At 37.3% G+C, this 21111-nt stretch overlaps 1 protein-coding gene and 1 long non-coding RNA gene across 7 annotated transcripts in view; one reads left to right on the top strand and one right to left on the bottom strand.

Moving 5' to 3' along the window:
- The window catches only part of DMXL2 (Dmx like 2), a 152715-nt gene extending 140005 nt beyond the window's left edge, over positions 1 to 12710 (top strand). For 2 of the 4 annotated variants that reach the window (XM_077881086.1, XM_077881085.1), the window contains exons 34-44: positions 2504 to 2566; positions 3331 to 3417; positions 3494 to 3615; positions 5212 to 5350; positions 6020 to 6080; positions 6209 to 6336; positions 6859 to 6936; positions 8342 to 8433; positions 9081 to 9133; positions 10374 to 10591; positions 11298 to 12710. In XM_077881086.1, coding sequence (XP_077737212.1) covers positions 2504 to 2566; positions 3331 to 3417; positions 3494 to 3615; positions 5212 to 5350; positions 6020 to 6080; positions 6209 to 6336; positions 6859 to 6936; positions 8342 to 8433; positions 9081 to 9133; positions 10374 to 10591; positions 11298 to 11507 — 1251 coding nt within the window. In that variant the 3' untranslated portion in view covers positions 11508 to 12710. The remainder of the gene's footprint in view (positions 1 to 2503; positions 2567 to 3330; positions 3418 to 3493; positions 3616 to 5211; positions 5351 to 6019; positions 6081 to 6208; positions 6337 to 6858; positions 6937 to 8341; positions 8434 to 9080; positions 9134 to 10373; positions 10592 to 11297) is intronic. The other 2 variants (XM_077881089.1, XM_077881088.1) reach the window with 1 other exon arrangement.
- Positions 436 to 19811, bottom strand: LOC144303218 (uncharacterized). Of its 3 annotated transcripts, none has more exons than XR_013370255.1 (6): positions 19445 to 19809; positions 16524 to 16770; positions 16212 to 16320; positions 13096 to 13168; positions 10319 to 11425; positions 436 to 886 (listed from the first exon to the last, which is right to left on the bottom strand). It is a non-coding gene; the product is annotated as an uncharacterized LOC144303218 (long non-coding RNA). The 3 variants fall into 3 exon arrangements; XR_013370256.1 differs by having other exon boundaries at positions 16212 to 16317; XR_013370254.1 differs by lacking the exon at positions 16524 to 16770 and having other exon boundaries at positions 19445 to 19811.
- Positions 19812 to 21111: the final 1300 nt, after the last annotated feature.

Here is a 21111-nt window from a genome sequence, read left to right as displayed (position 1 = left end):
ATGAGGTAATGGGCATTTTGGAGAGTGTTCAGAACAGAGTATCAGATGACGTTAAAGATTTGGGAAACAAAATCTATGAGAGAAGAGCAATGAATTATATTTCACTTAGAAAAGTGAAAACTGAGAGGGACACTTTACATGGCTCAGTTTTCCAAGGTAAAATATAGAACTGCATCTCCATTTTCCCCATACCTGGGGTAGCAGGACCTACCCAACTCATTCTCTTCATTAGTTACCCACACCTAGATGGTAATTGTGGTCAGCATTTTGAATAGTCATTTATTTTCTGTATGGATTTAAGGTTATGTACCTAAATGAAGTAGGGGAAATGAGCTGTGGGGATTCTTTTGAGTCTTAGAGAAGCCTTTTGGATAACAAGATCCAGATGGTATTGAAATCATTGGTGTGTAGGGTTTGTCAGGGAAATCACAGAGCCAAATTCTTCGCCTCTTTTATTCAGTCCACTGTTACAGTATTTCCTATATGATGCTGGGTACAAATTTTGTAAAATAAGATCTAGAAATCTAAGAAATAGATTTAACATAAAAGATATGTTATTTCCAGAAAGCCAATATACTGAAGGATCTATTTTTTGAGTGTTTAGTTCTTCAAATTATTAAATATAATGACTCATTGAAAATATACTTTATTATTCATAAGGTTTGTAGCAGTGATTTGGTTGGATTGTCAGAGCTTTGGAATACAGTGGGAAGCCAGGGGTCTAGACTGCTGGGACCCTCAGTCTTGTTCTTCAGGATCAGACCTGTCCTTTCAGGTTTCTGTCTTCTTTAAGCTTCTCCCTCTTTCTGCCTCTTAGTCTCTGTGTTCTTGGGATCAGCAGTCCACGCTGTGTGTTCTCTTCAAATTTTCTACCAGCAGAGGGTCTCTATGAAGAGGGAGATGGGATACAGATAAATTGAACATTTCTTAAAATGCTGTGTAAGCATTGGTTGGCTCCACAGTTGGGAGGTAGATGGTGAGAGTTTGGACAGGAGGAAGAATTTTTATCATAGACCCTTTTGTACCTTTTCAATTTCAAATTATTGAAAGGAATTACTGTCTTGTCCAGTGTTATCCAATTGAACTTTCTGTGATAATGGAAATTTCTATCTGTTCTATACAATATAGTAGTTAGCAGCCATATATAGTGAGCACTTGAAATGTGGCTAGTGTGACTTGACTTTAATTTAAATGTAAATGGTCATATATGGTCAGTGGCTATTGTACTGAACAGCACAGATCTGCTAAAAATTTGCTTTCATTAAGGAAAAAAATTGAAAAAATGTTAAAGCTGTTAAGACAAAATAAAAACTGGTCACTAAGCTCAGAAATATGGAACATTTATCAAAACTAGTAAGAGTAGTTTATTTTTTTAAATTGTTAAATAGGATTTTGGTACTCATTAATTTGATAAATTCAGTGAATTGACAAACTAATCCTAAAAGTTCTAAAATGTTGCCTTATTTTAAAAAATTACTTAGAAAATTAACCTGCAAAAAAAAAAAATTAATCTGCGAAATGCTGATATTTTAGATATATTCATCAGAAGATACTTTTACTCATACAATATATTAAAGAAGAATATTCTGTAAGACAATTTTTTGTGAAATCAATAAATATTGCAAACTCAACTACTTGATTAAAGGCAAACAGGTTCTTCAGCAGTTTGGCTTTTGCTGATTGGGCCTTGCACACATTTACTTTTTTGTCATTGTCCATTGCAGCAGCCCTTAGATTGCTGAAGGCATGCACAGAGAATTTGGCCCTTTTGACTAAAAGTGAAGCAGCCACTTCTATAAAGGTATTAGGAGGAGTGTGTTGCTCTGATCAAACCTTCACAGGTTTCCACAGCAGAGCAGAACTGTTATTTCTGATTGTAGCCATCCTTCATCAACCAAGAGCAAGATCTTTATGTGATTTCTTTCCTGTGCCCCATTTAATTAAACATTTCTTTACTTACAAGGAGAAAAATTCGATTATAGTAAATAGCTGATGGGAATTCTAATCCCTGACTCCTCCTTCGTGGATATATTTCTTATGAGTATGAGTGAATGATTATGATTACTTTGAATCTGTGTTCAGAAATAGTTTTAATTTGTACTTGAAATAGCCTGTAGGATAGGGATTTATATTTATGTAGTATAGAATGCAACTTCTCATTCAGGTAGGTTTTATTTTAGAGATTGTAGCTTAAGATAGTATTTTACGTTACATAACTGGTATGCAAATAACTCATTTCTATTTTGAAACACAGCCTTTTATATATGTAGTAGTCACATTAATTTTAATTTTGCTTGTTTTGCTTTGTGTTGTGTTCATCTGATGACATCGTGTTTTACTCAGTTTTTCTTTCTTGATTTTGTGCTTTAAAAAGGAAAGTTTACAAATTCATTTTACCATCTTTAAGTTATGGATTGACCATTTTAGTTTGAAATTTTTCATTCTCTTTGTAATTTCATTTCACGCATGTGTTTTGTATTTGTGACGGTGTGGTGTTATTTAGTCTGTAGAAGAACATGTGGAACAGGTCAAACAAAACTACGTAGCAGAAGATTACCGCAGCAAGGTAGTGTTCCATGCTCTTGTATTTAGCTCATTCTCAATGTTCAAGGAGCTAACCTTCATCTCTAGTACTAACCATGTTGGCTAATCAGAATACTCATTGCTCCCATACACGTCAGTGGCATAGGTTAGGAAATACACCACTGTTTCCGACTTGTTCTTCCTAAGCATTGGTGCTTTTCTTTCCTTCTTCCTGTTCCATCTTCACATGTTCACCTTGCCAGTCTGTTCTCAAACATGGTTGTTTTATCTTTCCTCCTTGATTCTGCATCTTCTTTCCTTCCTGTCACCTTTGACCCTAAGCCAGTGCACCTTCTCATCAATCTCTTTTATCCTTTTCTAACTGTTCTTTATAGCTTTTACTTATTCCTATCTTATTATCCTATTTTTAAAATGTTTAATTTCTCATATGACTCCTTTGACTTACCCTCTTTCTCCTCCACTCTTTGCCTCTTGATGCATTCATATTCTTACTGCAGTATCTGCATGCTTTTGGAAGAGATGCGAGCGGTATATTGCTGTTACAAATACTAATGAAAAGTATGCTAGCTATCTCTCATCACGATGGAAATCTTTATAATCGGGGTAATAACAGGGCATCAGAGAATTTAAGCTAATTCCAAAGCTAATTCTCAACATACTAAAATTCCTTTCTTCTTCCTGCTGCTATTACATTTTCTTCGTACCCTTCTTTTAATTTTTGTGGAATATGTGTGTGTGTCACATGTTGCTGTATGACAACTGAAACTGCCAATAAACATTTTGTAGGTTGAAGCTGATCTGGGCTATCCAGGTGGAAAAGCGAAAATCATTCATAAGGAATCGGATATGATCATGGCATTTTCCATTAATAAGGTAAAATTAAAATCATTACAAAGATTGTACTTTTTTTTTTTAAGTGAAATTGCTTTAATTATTGACTGCTTTACAGGCGAACTGTAATGAAATTGTCTTGGCTTCAACACATGATGTACAAGAACTCGATGTTACTTCTCTTTTGGCCTGTCAGTCATACATATGGATTGGAGAAGAGTATGACAGGGAATCCAAAAGGTTAGTCTGTCTTGTGTAGTCCATTTAAAATGAGGCTTTCTTAAAAAAGAACCCCTTGGGATCCCTGGGTGGCACAGCGGTTTAGCGCCTGCCTTTGGCCCAGGGCGCGATCCTGGAGACCCGGGATCGAATCCCACATCAGGCTCCCGGGGCATGGAGCCTGCTTCTCCCTCTGCCTGTGTCTCTGCCTCTCTCTCTCTCTCTGTGACTATCATAAATAAATAAAAATTTAAAAAAAAAAGAACCCCTTAAATCATTATGCATATGATTTGAATTATCTTGAAAAGTATATATGTCTCTTCCTTTATTTAGGTAGGAGACAAACATATAATTTGTTTAGCTGCCAATAAAAGGCTCTTCTTACATCAATTAACAAATTACCCATACTTCTTCCATCAGACATGGAAGTATTCATAGTTTTGGAGTCAGAATAATCATGAACACCAAAGCCTAATGCCAGTAATTACAACATTGACATTTAAGCTCAAAGAAATGTCAGGAATTACATACTATTCAGTAAATTTGGCTGATTTGGCTGATTTAGTTATCCCAATCAGATAACTAAAGTAAATAGCAGAATCCAACAACATATTAATTAGACTGATAAGTCACATTTACTGAGTAATTATCACTTTTTTCTTGATTATTACCTGATAAACATACCTTTTTTACAGATAAAAATGTAGACAACTCTGCTTTTCATTTTTTAAAAATTTTTATTTATTTATGATAGTCATCACAGAGAGAGAGAGAGAGAGAGAGAGAGAGGCAGAGACATAGGCAGAGGGAGAAGCAGGCTCCATGCACCGGGAGCCCGACGTGGGATTCGATCCCCAGTCTCCAGGATCACGCCCTGGGCCAAAGGCAGGCACCAAACCGCTGCGCCACCCAGGGATCCCCAACTCTGCTTTTCAGTAAAGCTGTGGGTACTGCACCAACAGTATCTCGCAATACTTTCCTATTTTGGGGTTCCTCTTCCATATCTGTCTTCCCTCTTGCTTTTATCCAGATTCTTGGACATTTTATGTGCTTGAGAATGGTGCATCGTAGCCTCTCACCTTGTTTTGTTGGGTTTTCTGTTTTGTTAGCATATAATATTACTAGGTTTCAGTTTCCTGCTTCAGAATTGATGTAACCATGTAATATGATACAATCCATCATAAAATTTGCTTTAACATTTTTATGTGATGATTACTAATACTTGAAATCTTAAAACTCAGATTTCTTTAAAATGTATGAATTTGATGCATGGGATACCTGTATTTGAAGAGACCTTATAATCTTTTCCCATACATGATAAAAAGAATGCTTGTGTTAAATCCTTCAAAACAAACATTTGTTCCAGCCTGTACAGCAGTAAAATTGCCCCTGAAGAACATTAGATCTATACATTTTGTCTTAAGAGAAAAAAGTGAACTAGTACTAAAATTTAAAATTGCCTTTGAATAGAAACTACAGCTAAGTTTTTCTTATGGATATTTTTTCATTCTCTATAAGTAAAGACTGTTCTATTGGGTACATAAGCAGTCCTGTAATTGGAATTTGTGTTTAAGAGAAAATGGAACTTTCACAGTAACACACGAATATTTTTCACAGTTCAGATGATATTGATTATCGTGGTTCCACTACAACTCTTTATCAACCCAGTGCAACATCCTATTCAGCAAGTCAGGTGCATCCACCTTCATCTCTGCCATGGCTGGGCAGTGGACAGACTAGCACTGGAGCTAGTGTGGTATGTTTTTTTTTTTTTACTATTAGGTATGGTTTCTGGATATGGACTCAAAAATAAGTTGAAATCACTTTGACTTAGGAATGACCCTAAAGATCAGGGGCAGTGACTCGTTATAACCCCATCATAATAATAGCTAAGATAGCGTGACTGTGTCAGGTGCATGCTTTCCCTCACAACAACCCTAGGTGGTAGGTGCTTTTATTATCTCCCATTATCATTTTATTTTATAGATGAGCAAACTGAGAGGCACCAAGTGGTAAAGCAGAGAAAGAGGAGTTGTGGCTACTACAGGTGTTTGAAAAATATATCTATAATGTTGTTGTTAGTCACTGTAGCTGAAGGGGTCCCACTGTCATGTTCTGAAGACTCTAGAGATACTCCTGATTGTCCTCAGGGAGGGCACTTGGAGGAGAGTTCCCTTTGTCACTCGGTGAAGCTGCTTGGTATCTGCCCAGTCTATAGGGGCCAGGGCTATGCAGTAAGTGACTGGTTCTGCAGCCTTTTTGGACAGATGTCAAATGTGAAGTGGTTCCAAAAACCTACAACAGGGCATGTGTGAGTAATAATCGAATTGTAAGAGCATAAAGATTATGAGAATTGGAGTTGGCCTGAAGTGTATTATTATCTATTCTGTGATGCACAAAATGAATTTTTTATCTTCTTTTATAGCTTATGAAAAGGAATCTACATAACGTTAAGAGAATGACGTCCCACCCGGTCCATCAGTACTGTAGGTGTTTTATTTATGATCCAAGGCATTGTATAGGCCTCTGTCGTTTTGAAGTTCATTTATAGAATGGGAAATATTGGAACTCCTGTAGCTTTTTCATATATTGTGCTTTTCCTTTTGTGTTTCAGATCTTACAGGTGCTCAGGATGGTAGTGTACGAATGTTTGAATGGACACGACCTCAGCAACTTGTCTGTTTCCGCCAAGCCGGCAACGCAAGAGTTACCAGGTTATATTTTAATTCACAAGGCAACAAGGTTGGTTCTTGAGACTTACTGCTTAATTCATGTGAAAAATATATTTATGAGTATATGGTTAGTAACACTACATCTAAAAACCAATTCAGTGATCTGGATTTATGCTGGGCAGGCAGTTTATTGGTGTCTGCTTAAATACACCCTTGGCTCCCAATAAAGCACAGCTCTTCAAAATTCTGTATGGCTCAATCATCCACTTAAAGATATTAAATACCATGAAGGTGAAGAACTCTTTCTGTTGAGTGTGTTGTTGGTACCTATAAGCACAGTCAAGCACCTGAGAGAAACCTTCCAGTTTCTTACTAAATTATCTTAGCGATGTTTGGAGGAAAATGAAATGGGTACAGAAAAACACTTAAAAGGTTGCAGGATATTTATAGGGCCTGACTTTCTTGGGAACTACAGTAATAGAAATAGGTGTTGGCAGGACGTTAAGTGATGTTTGAGTGACTCTTCATCAATGATTTTGCCTCCAATATGCTTACTAAGAAGCTGTGTTTAATATTTATGCCATTCTTATAGTGTGGTGTTGCAGATGGAGAGGGTTTTCTGAGTATCTGGCAAGTAAACCAAACTGCATCAAATCCTAAACCTTACATGGTAAGTATCACTCAGCACTCCCAGAGAACATAGAGGCTTTTTTGAAAACTCTAACTTATTGATAGATTTCTAATATAGTACCGAAAATGAATCACTATAAAATTCTAACAGGTTCTGTGTATTCTAATTTGCTCCCAAATTTTTCTTACTGGTTATAAATTAACCAATCCCAAGAGGGCATTTCATTCATTAATCCAAACCATATTGAAACATTTGGTGATGCAGACAAATATATCTTTGCTTGGTGGGGGCTCCGGTATGATAGGAAGGGTGGGAGGTAGTGCTATCTTGTGCAGAACTTCTGGCTTCATATATATTTTAATTTTCTTTTCTAGACTATATATATGTTTTTAATTATGTAGATGAGACAAGATATTTCTCTTAAATTAGTACCCTGTACACTCTCATAAAGGCTTTACATAATTGGAAGTAATCTTGAATCTATCCTTTTGCCTTCACTCAGATTAATACCATGATAATTACAAACAGAATAATGTCTCTTTTAAATACCTGGACACCCCCCTGAGTCTTTGCCTCCAAATTTGTATTCATTCACCTGATCTAACAAGAAAAGTCATGACTGGCTCAGTAAATCATTTCCCCTGGTGCTTGGAATATCCTTAGGAGTGGTTGTGGGCAGCCATAAGCCTGCAGATTATTTGCAGGACCTCTTTTGACCTTGTTTTTATTATTGCTAAAAATCCTCACGTGGAAGGGAAGGCGAGGGCAGGAATGTGGAGGTGGTAATAAAGGGTGGATATTTGCATTTAGGTTACAAAATTAATATGACTTGAGTTCTTCACATTGTAGTCTCAGACTACTAGAGGGGCATGTAGGAGTTTCCCTCCTTGGGTTATTATTGTTTATTATGATACAGGTTATTATAGAAAGTTTATTAAATGTATTTGAGATTATTAACACTGAGTTTGACTGGGCCCTTAATGTAATGAAATGGCTTGGTTAAGTTCATCCTGTTCCTTTGCTAGATAATCTAAAGAAAAGCCCTTTAATTCTATATTTTTACCAACTCTTCCAATTTTAAAATATTATTGGATATTAGCTAAATATGCAAATAATAGGTAATTTCTTTTATCACTTATTCTTTATTCTAGTTTTTTATTTTTTTTTTAATTTTTTTTATTTATTTATGATAGTCACACAGAGAGAGAGAGAGAGAGAGGCAGGCTCCATGCACCGGGAGCCTGACGTGGGATTCGATCCTGGATCTCCAGGATCGCGCCCTGGGCCAAAGGCAGACGCCAAACCGCTGCGCCACCCAGGGATCCCTAGTTTTTTAACAACCGTTCTTACTTCATGCATATACTACTAGCAGAATTGTGTGTTTGTGCGATACTGGAATATCTTGGACTTTTAGGTAACATCATTTGTACTTTGTTTCTTGTAGAGTTGGCAGTGCCACAGTAAAGCCACAAGTGACTTTGCATTTATTACCTCTTCAAGTCTAGTTGCCACATCTGGACAGTCCAATGACAATAGGTAAGTTGACAGAAGCATAATAAGAAATAAGCACATTTTAAGCAGAAAGGTATTCTTGCTACAAAATATGGATTTTTTTTTTACCTAGAAAGGTTTTTCCATCTCAGGAATATAAAAACTTTGTTGCATAATTCTTAGTAGTTTTCCTTACCAAAAAGAGAAAAGCAAATACTCCTAAGGTAGGCTTTCAATAAGCATATGTGATTATGTTAAAAGCTTTTTTTTTTTTTTTTTCCCCTTCCTGTCAGGTTCTTGAGACTCTGTAGCCATCATTGATGCTCAGTATGTTTCTTTGACCTGACACTGCTTTCATTTCATTGGCAACATATGCCATGAATAATACCTCTAATTTCCTGGCAGTGGTAACCCCTGGGGCTCAGAAGCATCCCTTCCCGGGAAATTGTGTCTCTTTCCCTCGAGTGGTAATGGAAAAGTTGAGGGGTTGGGGACGAGATGGCAGAGACATGTGGGACAATGTGAGACAGGACTGTGTGGTTCAGAAAAGATAAACTCTTAGACATATCCCCAGCTTCTTCCCCTGTCCTAGTTGCTTAATAAATAAGTATAAACAAAAGAGGTAGTAGGATGCAATGAGTAAAAACCAGTAACAAAAAGCACATCATGAATCGTTGTGTTCTCTCTTTAAGAAACGTTTGCCTCTGGGACACACTGATATCACCTGGAAACAGCCTCATTCATGGTAAGTGAGTTAAGGTCTGTGATCATTTTTTTAATACAATATGAAGGAATGCTTTCCTGGTTTTACTCTAACCAGTGTTTTGTTTTTTGTGTGTCGTAAATGAGTATCTGGCTATCTCGCTGAGGTAAATACCCAGCTAGCATAGAATAGTCTTTGTTTTGTGTTCCATTTAGAAAATATGGTATGGAGATTGGTGCTACTACAAGGCTTTTTAGGAATTAGTTGCAAAGTATTTGGGCTCAATAGAAAGGAAATATTTTAACCTTATAAGAACAAGAAATATGAAGAATGCCATTTAAGTATTATTAAGTATTATTCTTTTTATTCCTTTTAAGACAGTTTTCCCAATTGGTGCCTTAAAGATCCCTTTCTCACATGATACTGTTGAGAGAAGGCCCCATGTTCCAGTATATTTGGGCTAAACATAGCTAGGTGGATTCTTTTAAAGAAAGATTTTTCAGTCTTTTTTTATATGGATAGACATTTTGAAAGTATAGTTGTTTCTGTTTTATCTCTTTGCAGTTTTTAAACGTTTTATTTGAGAGAGTGAGAGCGCAAACAGAGGGAAAGGGAGAAGCACACTCCCTACTGAACAGAGAGCCCAACGTGGGGCTCCATCCTAGGGCCCCGGGGTCATAACCTGAGCCGAAGGCAGTTGCTTAACTGAGCCACTCAGGTGCCCCATGATTGCAGATTTTTTTTTCTGTGAATAATTAACAGTTCTTAAAGATTTACCACATACTGGTTTAAGGCTTTAATTATATTAAAATGCAGAGAATCCTGGGAAAGCTAACTCCTTATCTTGTAGCTGGTCATTTTCACACAACTGTAGTTGAGTTTGTTACTTACCTGACAACAACTTGCAATGAGTCTGTATGGGCAGGAACTAGGATACAGTAGATTCTTGTCATGGTGGGGATTAATGTGGTGGCTGAGTGGATCACAGAGAAGCTTGGTCTCCTCTACAGGTTTTGCTTCTACAGGCTTCTTACAAGGCAGTGTAACTTAGTTTGGGCTTAACATTTAAACTCCCTGCATGTGTTTTCATATTGAGGTTACAGATAAGAACATTTTTTCTGTCCCTGCTTGGGATCTTTTTTAAATTCTTGGATCATGATTATAGAAATTGAAATGAAAAATTTGTCAGTAGTTTCTGTATTATCTAAATGTGCATTTAAACATTACCAGAATTGTCAGGATAGAAATTATTTGGGAAGACTTCTTATGTTTCCTCCTTCAGGCTTCACATGCCACGATCATGGTGCCACGGTACTCCAGTATGCGCCAAAACAGCAACTCCTCATCTCTGGAGGCAGGAAAGGCTATGTCTGCATTTTTGACATCAGGCAAAGACAACTGATTCACACCTTCCAGGCACATGACTCAGCTATTAAGGCTCTGGCTCTGGATCCCTGTGAGGAATATTTTACTACAGGTTCAGCAGAAGGTAACATAAAGGTGAGTCAGTACAGGAGGTGGCATGTGCTAAGTGTTATTTGTACATGCTGCTGTCAAGATTGGGGAGCAGCAGCCCCCCTGCAGTCCTTGAAATGAGAGTGTAAAGTGATGCTTTGCAGAGATATTGAAGGTCTCTTGACACCTTTCCTCACTTAGTCCTGTGGAGTTCTTTCTAAACGGTAAGGGTCTGGAAAACCAGACAGTCAAGCTTATTAGGTCACTGAAAAGCTTTGAAGAAGTCTATTTTGAGTAAAGAATAAGTTAATGCATAGGATTTTTTGCAACGCTCTTTTGGCTCCTCAGACCCTCCTCTCTTTCCCATATTCTGCCCTTAGTATCATCTTTGTTTTGTACAGTTGAGGTGAGGTTTCTGGGGAAATGAGACGGTGGTATGTTTCTTCCTCTATTGCCCCAGGGCTTCCCTTGACATTAGCCATGCATTTAGTTAACTTAAATATCTAACTGAATTAAGAGGGGAGTATCTGTAGTTAATATGAAACTACAAGAGAATGTGAAGAGACAGTGAAAGGTAAGAACAGTAAATGGATCACTATCCCCCAGGCCAGGGGCTGTTAGGAAAGAGGCAGTGGACTAGAAAGTTAGGCCAGTTCCAGGGCAATAGAAGTGAAGGCCATGTTTTTGCTTTTGGTCTTTTTCTTTCTCTTTTTAATGACGTACACTTGGTACTTTTACTCTTTTAAACTAGGTTTGGAGATTGACAGGCCATGGCCTGATTCATTCATTCAAAAATGAACATGCTAAGCAGTCCATCTTCAGGAACCTCGGAGCCGGAGTCATGCAGATTGACATCATCCCAGGCAACCGGATCTTCTCCTGTGGGGCAGATGGCACGCTCAAAACGAGGGTTTTGCCCAATGCTTTTAACATCCCCAACAGAATCCTTGACATTCTGTAGACTTAACGATTGGGGCTTTATTTTTATAAACATTTCAGTTTAAATACACTGTAGTAACTGATAGGCATTTCTGCTTTCCAAGCAGCTGTTCACACACTGGAAACAATACAGAGAATCTCTGTGTAGAATTTGAAACTGATCCAAGCTGAGCATTGCCCATACAGGCTGGTAGAGTGACCGTGCATGTACCTTGTTATCATGCTGACATACTTAAAAACAAAAAACCCTAGTGTTGTATGAAGGGTAGCTATTCTTTACAGCATTTAGCAAGCCTGATTCAGAGAACATTTGAGGTTAGAAATTAGCATGTTAGTAAGTTATAATGGGAAGAACCTTTATACCAAATTAAGGAAGAAAATGTTGCTGATTCAGGTTTTTCTTCCTAGTCTTACCACTGATGGAAGCATGCCTGCAGGCTCCTGTGTTCAGTGAAGGATAGTCACAAGGTGTGAGATGCTCTAGGTCACCAGAAACACTTTCTAAGCTGTGGTGCAGCGTGAGTGACTAGTTCTCTGCTGGGAGAGGTCATTTCCATTCTTTCCTGCTGATTATTTTTCCTGTTAGTGTTTATACTGAGCTAGTACTGTACCTTGCAATTGAGTGCAAATTTAAATGCAATGTTTTCCTTACAATTTGCACACTCACATTTTTTGGACTGCTAGTTTTTCTATTTAAATATCTGCCTTCATGTTAGGAATGTAATACGTGAACATGACGTATTTGTAGTTGACCAGCATACCAGTTGAGTACTTTTTCTTTCAGGGTTAAACACCCACAAAATTTAAGGCTATGTTGAAACTACACCAATAGAGCATTTCATATCATAATTTAAATGAATGTTAGGCTTTTTGTGGCCAGTTAATAGTTGATGAGATCGGTGATATTATTTATTACCACAGCCTATTGTATAAACTATGCAGAGTTAAAATATTATTTGCTTATAAATTATTAGCCAATGTTGTCATATTTTGATGTACCTCCTTGGTTATGACCAAAAAAATGTTCTTGATATTGAAACCAATGTCTGTGTGTTTAAATGTTTACCAGCAAATTGTCTCATCATGTTAATGAGAATGTTTAATGCCTGTGTGGTAAATAGTAAAATATAATGGCATAAAAGTACCTTTCTCTGAAGGCGATGTGATGTTTGGGCTGTGAAATACTTATGTAAAAGAAAAATAAATGTTATTTGTTAGAGTTTTACCTTAGTTTGGTCTGGTGTTCTTTGATAGTATTTTTAACTACTTATTTTAAATTTGAATAAATATTTAACTGTTAAAAGAATTAAGCTGCTAGGCCGTTCATTTATTCACAGATCCTGAGTACTTCCTGTAGCAGAAGCCACTCTAGGCAACAGGATGCAGTGGTGAGCCAGACAGCAGGCACTCAGCATTGAGGCTTAGTTGGGGAAGAACTAATGTGATGGTACCTTTTCTCATTTATTGAATCAAATGCTGATTTTAGGGCTGACACTGGTGAAGGCGCTGAGCTGGGAATAGTGTTTAGGTGGAGTCACTGCGAGGAAAGGAGGTCTGAATGCATGGAAACACAAATTTGACAAAAATTGCAAATATAGACGGAGACTTACCACAGTTTAGTACATAGTAACCAGTGCGTGTTGCATCTCCTCCATCTTTGTACTGTTACACTGTAGTACCAGTCTGCATGAGAATAGAATTTTGAAATGAAATTCAGATTTTTACAGTAGCTGCCACCTTCTTTGAGCATTGCTTTACAGTAATCTGCCATGTGTCACAATAATTTGTCTTAAAAAGTTCTAAATACATTTTAAAAAGTTTTTAGGTTTACAAAAACAAGTGAGCCAATACTAGAATTTCTATTTTTCCCCTCCCCCTCAGTTGCACTTACTAACATTTTGCATTTGTGTGATACAATTTGTTACTGCTAGGGAACCAGTACTGATGCATTAGCTAAAGTCTGTGGATTATATTATGCTTCATCCTTTGTGCTGACACTTCAGTGGGTTTTAGCAAATATATGTATCATGTATCCATTACAGAATCATACAGAATAGTCTCTTGGCCCTGCAAGTCCCATGTTCACCTATTCATTCCTCCCCAGGTCCCCCCAACCCCTAGCAACCAGTGATCTCTCTACTGTCTTTCCTAGAATTGCCTATGGTTGGAATCCTAGATGATGCAGCCATTTCAGATGGTCTTTCACCGAGCAATATGCAGTAAAGTTTCTGGAGGTTTGTGTGTAGACATAAGTTTTCAACTCTGTTGGGTAAATACCTTAGGTGACATTTTTTGATCTTAGATTAAAACTTTTTACCTCTGTGAAAAACTGCCAAACTGTTTTCCAAAGTGACTGCACCAGTTTGTATTCCTACCAGCAGTGAGTGAATTCTGTTGAGTTGCTGAATTCTGAGCAGTCCTGTTGTTGGACATCCTCATCAGCATTTGGTAGGTGTTTGGGAATTTTAGCCCATTATCAAAGACGTACAATGGTATCTATTGTTTGAATTTGCAATTCCCTAATGATATAGGATGTTAAACATCCTTTCTTAAACATCTGTTCATCTGTGTATTTTCTTTGGTGAGCGGTCTTTTTAACTCTTTTGCCCATTTTTTAATTGGGTGGTTCTCATACTGTTGAGCCTTGTTTTTTTGTTGTTTTAAGATTTTATTTATTCATGAGAGAGACAGAGAAAGAGACAGAGACAGGCAGAGGGAGAAGCAGGCTCCCCACAGGGAGCCTGATTCAGGACTCGATCCCAGGACCCAGGGATCATGCCCTGAGCCACCCAGGTGTCCCTTATCCTGTTGAGTTTTAAGAGTTCTTCATGTATCTAGAATCCAAATTATTTTATCAGATGTTATTTAGCCAATATTTTCTTCCAGCCTGGGGCTTAGCTTTTCATTCCCTGAATGGTGCCTTCCAGAACATAAGCTTTTCATTTTAATAAATTCTAACTCATGCTTTGCTTTCATGGATTGTGCTTTTGCAATTATGTGTAAAAACCCATTTAAAAAAAAAAACCTAAACAATGTCACCTAGATTTCCTGCTTTGTCGTCATCTAGAATTTTACATTTTATATTTAGGTCTATGATCCATTTTTGAATTAACTGTCGCTAAAGACCTGTGTCTAGATTCATTTTTCTGCTCCTGAATGTCCAATTGTCCTCACACTATTCTTTGGAAAGGCTAACTTTTCTCCACTGAATTGTCTTTGCTCCTTTGTCAAAGATTATTTGACTATATTTGTATAGATACTCTGCTGATCTATGTCCTTTTGCCAGAACCACACTGTCTTGATTACTGTAGCTTTGTAGTAAATCTTTCTTGAAGCATTTTCTGCACCTATTGATTAATCTGATTTTTCTTCTTTAGTCTATTGATATGACAGATTACATTAATTGGTTTTTAAACCTTGAACCAGACTTACAAAACTAGAATAAATCTCAATCATGGTTTATAATTCTTTGTATGCATTTCTGGATTCAGTTTGCGAATATTTTATTGAAGGTTTTTGCCTCTGCAAAATAAGAAGTTGGTCTGTAGTTTTCCTGTCTTGTAATGCCTTTAGCTGGTTTTGGTATTTAGGTTAAGACAGGACAAGTTAGGAAGTAGCTCTGCCTCCATTTTCTCAAAGATTTTAAATAGGTCTTGTTTCTTCAAATACTTGGTAAGATTTACCAATGAAACTTCTCTGAGCCTGAGGCTTTCCTTTTGGAAGGTTAGTTATTTATTTAATAGATATAAGCCTCTTAAGATACTTTTTTTTTCTTTTAGATTTTATTTATTTATTCATGAGAGACAGAGAGAGAGAGAGGCAGAGACACAAGCAGAGGGAGAAGCAGGCTCCATGCTGGGAGCCTGACGTGGGACTCAATCCCAGGTCTCCAGGATCACGCCCTGGGCTGCAGGCGGCGCTAAACCGCTGAGGCATCCGGGCTGCCAAGTTACTTTTCTTGTAAGGCCCTGATCTCAGGGTCTTTGGGATGAAGTCCTGCATGGGGCTCCCTGCTCGGCAGGGAGTCTTCCTATAACCTCTCTATCTGCCTCTCCCCGACCTTATTCTGTCTCTTTCAAATAAACTAAATAAAATCTTTAAAAAAAGATACTTCTAATTTTGTGAATTCTGGTAAATCATATCTTTCAAAGAATTAGTCTATTTCATTTAGATTATCAAATATGGGCATAGGTTATTAATATATATTTTCCTTTTAACATACATGGGATCAATAATGACCCCTGTCTCATTTCTTTTTTTTTTCTCATTTCTAATATTAGTACTTTCATGTCTTTTATTTTCTTAGTTCACCTAGCTACAGGTTTTTTTTTTTTTTTTTTTTTTTTTTTTTTTAAGTAATCTACACTCAGCTGGAGGCTTGATCTCACAAACCCAAGATCAAGAGTTGCACACTTGTGGACTGGGTGGCTCAGAGGTTTAGGGCCACCTTCAGCCCGGGGCATGATCCTGGAGACTTGGGAATAAATAAATAAAATCTTTCAAAAAAAAAAAAAAAAACCTAAGCTACTTTCAAGTAACCTTATACCACATCATAGGTAGTACAGGTACCTTATGACACAGTATTCCCAATTGCTCCCTCCCATTACTATAACATTGCTGTCATTTCTTTTCCTTGTCTATAATCCCAATATATTGCCACTGTTATACTTTGAACAGTTATCTATTAGATCAATTATGAATATGGAAAATAAAAGTTTCATTTTACCTTCACATTTCTTTAATGCTCTTTCATTCTTGATATAGATCTGTTTCTGACTCATAATTTTCGATCTCTCTGAAGAACTTCTTTTAACATTTCTTGGAAGACAGGCCTACTGGCAAAAGAGTCCCAGTTTTTACTGATCTGAGAAAGTCTTTTCTTCACTTTGGAAGGGATAACTTTACTGGATATAGAATTCTAAGTTGGTATTTCCACCCTCCCCCCCCCAATACTTTAAATATTTCACTCCACTCTTCTTCCTCTCATGGTTTCTGAAAAGAAGTAGGACAAAATTCTTATTCTTGTTCCTCTACTTACCTTAATATATTGGTGGGCTTCTGGTGGTAAAACCCACAAGTGTGGGGTCCCTTAAGACTTTGCTCCAGGAGTCTTTAACCCTTAAGCTGGTCCACACTCAGCCTCCAGGAATTACTTTTTAAGTCTTCCTACCAGTAACTGGCTCTGGCAGCTTCTACTTGAAGTAGGTGGTCATTCACTGTATTTGCAGGTCTCTTCAGTTTTTAGAGTGGCAGTTTCCCCTGTGCTTTCACATCCTCTAATGGATCTAAGAAAATGTGTTGATTTTTATATTCTGTGCTTTTCTTCTTGAGATATGGACAGGAATGATGACTTCCAAGCTCTATTTATTCAGGCTGAAACTGGAAGTTCTACTTAAGTGTTTTTATTTTATTTTATTTTTTTTTTTTTTAAAGATTTTATTTATTTATTCATGAGAGACAGAGAGAGAGAGAGAGAGAGAGAGGCAGAGACACAGGCAGAGGGAGAAGCAGGCTCCATGCAGGAAGCCTGACATGGGACTCGATCCCTGGTCTCCAAGGTCACATCCTGGACCAAAGGTGGCGCTAAACCGCTGAGCCACCAGGGCTGCCCCTTAAGTGTTTTTATAAGCATTATCAACTGTGTCTGTAACTAAAATTTTATTGTGCCAGGATATAGTTTATAAAAAGGTACATTTGTATGAGTCAATGTTATATACCTAGAATACTTATATATTTGGGTTCCACTGGAAGTTTTAGAGGAGATTGGGATGCAATTATGATGGTATTTTCTCCAGGGAAATGATTATTTATGGATTACTGACTGTACACACTAGCCCTGGGCTAAGCTACTTACATAGATTATCTCACTTCCAAAACAAGCCTATGAGAGGTTGTATCTATTGTTAGAGATAATGCATTTTTAAGATCCCTATTTTCAAATGAAAAATTGTTGAGACTTAGAGAATTACTATAACTCAGTTGTACAGGGATTCTAAATTAGTTTGACTCCAGAGTTCACACTCCCTTAATCCTACATTATATTATAAACATTCCCCACAGATGTGTAAGTCTTCTCCACAGATTCCTGAAGCCCCTGACAGAAATCTATGCTAGATATCTAATGCTAGGCTACTAGATCTTTGAACTCCATGGGAGATTATTTAACATAAGCTATATATACACAAAAACTTAGGACCCAAAGCAGACAAAAACAAAACAAAAACCTTTGACTTGCTTCCTACTCAAAACTCAAATCTGAGTCTTGGTTCCTGTGTTGCTCCAAAGTAAAGGAGAATATACACAATGATGAGAAGAGCTGGAGGGAAAAAGCTTGTGAGATTTTTATTACTCCAATCCCTAAGAAAAACTGACCCCCGCTTCCTCCTCAGGGTAGGAGATTTCAAGCCTAAATGCTCTGAGAGAGAGATTTAAAAGGAGGTAGAGAACTTCTTACTGTCAAAGCAGTAAGAAGCTCTAGATTTACCTGCTTACTTGAAACAAAAAAATTATATAAAACAAGATATGGGACATCAGGCAGTGAAGGACAGGGATCCCACAGAGGTAAGCATTATTACTTACTACCTGAAGAAAATTTCTAAGCCACAAGCAAGGAAGGAAAGCCAGCAAAGCTTGATGGTCTCTCCAAGTTACCAAATAGAACTGGGCATCTGGGGGAGCACAAGATAGAGTGGACTGAGAAGAAGGCTACGAGAGAGGTCTGCAGAAGTGCCTCTTCATGTGTTCAGCTGAACATGAATCAGTGCATCTGTAGGAGGAAACTACTGGTGGTCAGGAAAAGGAAACCTCATAATTCATAGGGTGTTAGGTACTAATAAGAGTTTTGCTGCATTAATGGGACAAAAATCAGCGAAAGACTAAACACTGCAGTAGTGTCACCTAAGAAGCCTAAAAAGGAAAGAATTAAGCTATTTCCAAGTTAATTGCAGCTCAAAATATAGTTCCAGAATCTTTACAGAAATACAAAAAGAACCAGTAAGATAAAATTCATAATGTTTGACATTTAATAAAAATTACCAAGCATGAAAAGAAGTAGGCTATGAGCCTACTGAGGAGAAAATTCAATCCATCAAAAAATAGTCCAGAAATAACACAGGTGATAGTAAAGGATATTAAAATAGTTATTATAAGTGTATACTATATGTTCAGAAGCTTTAGACTGGAGAGAATAAAGCATTAAAAAATCAAAACTTCTAGAAATGAACTACAGACTACAATATCTGAGATGAAAAATACACTGGATGGGATTCACAGATTACACACTGCAGAAGAAAACATTACTAAATGTGAAAATAGAACAATAGAAACTCCCCAAAGAAACAAACATTAGAAGAAAGTAAACAGCCTCAGTGAGTTGAAGAAAAACCATTAAAAGCCCAATATATGCATCCTGGGGTTCCTACATAGGAGTAAAAAATATATAATTAAAGAAATAAAGGCTTACAACCTAAGGGAAGATGGTGGAGAAGGAGGACCCAAAGCTCACTTCATCCCATGGATACAGCTATGTAACGTTCACATCAGTGTAAATAATCCAGAACATGACCTGAAGACTGGCAAAACAAACTCCACAACTAAAAGTAGAGAGGAGACCACATCAAAGAAGGTAGGAAGGGCAAAGATGCTGTTTGGAAGGGAAACAGACCATGGCCATTCGTGGTCTGGAGAGAACTGGTGGAGCACAGAAGGCTGATAAACAGCCTATCACACTAGAAGACAGATCCCCATTACACTTAGCTCTGAAGGCAACAGGGGCCAATTCTTAAGTTCTTAATAACCCATGGGACTTAAAGCCTGGAATTTTAAAACTCAGGCTTGGCTTTGGGCTCTGGGTGAGTCCCCGCATTTAAAGGGACAACACAATAAACAGCCAGTGAAAATCCAACATGGACACAGCAGATTGAAAAATGCGTAGAGCAGAAGGGAGGGAGAGTGACTTACTCATCTCAGAGTGTGGTTCCAAGAGGCAGGGAGCACAAGGAGACTCCTCCAGGAACAAAGGAACTGGCATGCACCATTTCCCTGCCCTACCCCCTCAGCATAGACACACGGTCACCTACAGAAACCATGACACTCACTGCCTAACTTGCTTACACCAAGCCCCACCTCCCTGCCCCACACTTTGGTCTCATTTTCCAATATGGCACACACCTTATTAATATACAACCCACCCAGCCAGGGGCCAAACATAGCCTACAACAGGCAAAGAGCCTCTGCTGAGCCACCCAGATATCCCCAGGAGCTGGTTTTTTTAAAAGGATCAACAAAATAGCTAAATGTTTAACCAGACTCATTAAAAAAAAAAAAAAAAAAGAAGAAAGAGAAGGAAAGAAAGAAAACCTGAACAAAACCAGAAATGGTGGTAAAAAAAGAAAAAAAACCCACAGAAATAAAAAGAACTATAAGAGAATGTTATGAGCATTTATATGCCAGCAAATTAGACAACCTAGAAGAAATGAATAAATTCCTAGTAACATATAACCTACCAGAACTGAAGCAGGATGAAACAGAAAATTTGAACAGACTGATTACCAACAGTGAAGTTGAATTGGTAATCAAAAAACTCCCAAACAAAAGTTGAGGACCGATGTCCTCATAGGTGAATTCTATCAAACATTTTAAAGACAGTTAAAACCTATTTTTCTCAAACTATTCCAAAAAATACAAGAGGAAGGAAAGCTTTCAGATTCATTCTGTGAGGCCAGCATCATGCTGATGCCAAAATCCGATAAAGGACACTACAAATAAAGAGAACTACAGGCCAATATCTCTGAAGAATGCAGATCCAAAAATCTTTGAGAAAATATTAGCAAATGGAATCTAACAATATATTAAAACAATGATTCACCATGATAAAATGGGTTTTATTCCTAGGATGCAAGGGGGGTTCAATATTCACAAATCAATGTGATACATGATGTCAAAAAGAGAATGGACAGAAACCTTGTGACCACTTCAGTAGATGCAAAAAAAGCATTTGATAATGTGTAACATCCACTCATGATGAAAACCCTAACAAAGTAGGTTTAGAGGAAACATAGTAAAGCCCATATATGAAAAATTCATAGGTAACAACAATGGTAAAAAACTGAGATTTCCCCCTAAGATTGGGAACAAAACAAGGATGTCCACTCTCACCTCTTTTATTCAACATAATACAGAAAGTCCTAGCCATGGTAATCAGACAACAAAAAGAAATGAAAAGTGTCTAAATCAGCAAGGAGGAAGTAAAACTTTAACTCTTTGTAGATGACATGATACTATAGATAGAGAACTCTAAAGACTCTACCAAAAAAAAAAAAAATCAGTAAAACTGATATATGAATTTAATAAGGTCATAGAATACAAAATCAGTATACAGTAATCTGTTGCAGTCCTATAACTAATATTGAAGTAGCAAAAAGAGAAATAAAGAAAATAATCCCATTTACAACTGCATCAATAATAATAGAATCCTTAGGAATAAACTTAACCAAGGAGCTTAGAGACCTGTACTCTTAGCACAATAAAAAACATAAAAGAAACTGAAGGTGATGAGCACTGGGTGTTATTCTGTATGTTGGCAAATTGAACACCAATAAAAAATAAATTTATTATTAAAAAAAAAG

The sequence above is a fragment of the Canis aureus genome, chromosome 32, assembly GCF_053574225.1.
Source record: "Canis aureus isolate CA01 chromosome 32, VMU_Caureus_v.1.0, whole genome shotgun sequence".
In the NCBI taxonomy this organism is placed as follows: domain Eukaryota; kingdom Metazoa; phylum Chordata; class Mammalia; order Carnivora; family Canidae; genus Canis; species Canis aureus.
This window is presented reverse-complemented; position numbering and strand designations above follow the sequence as displayed.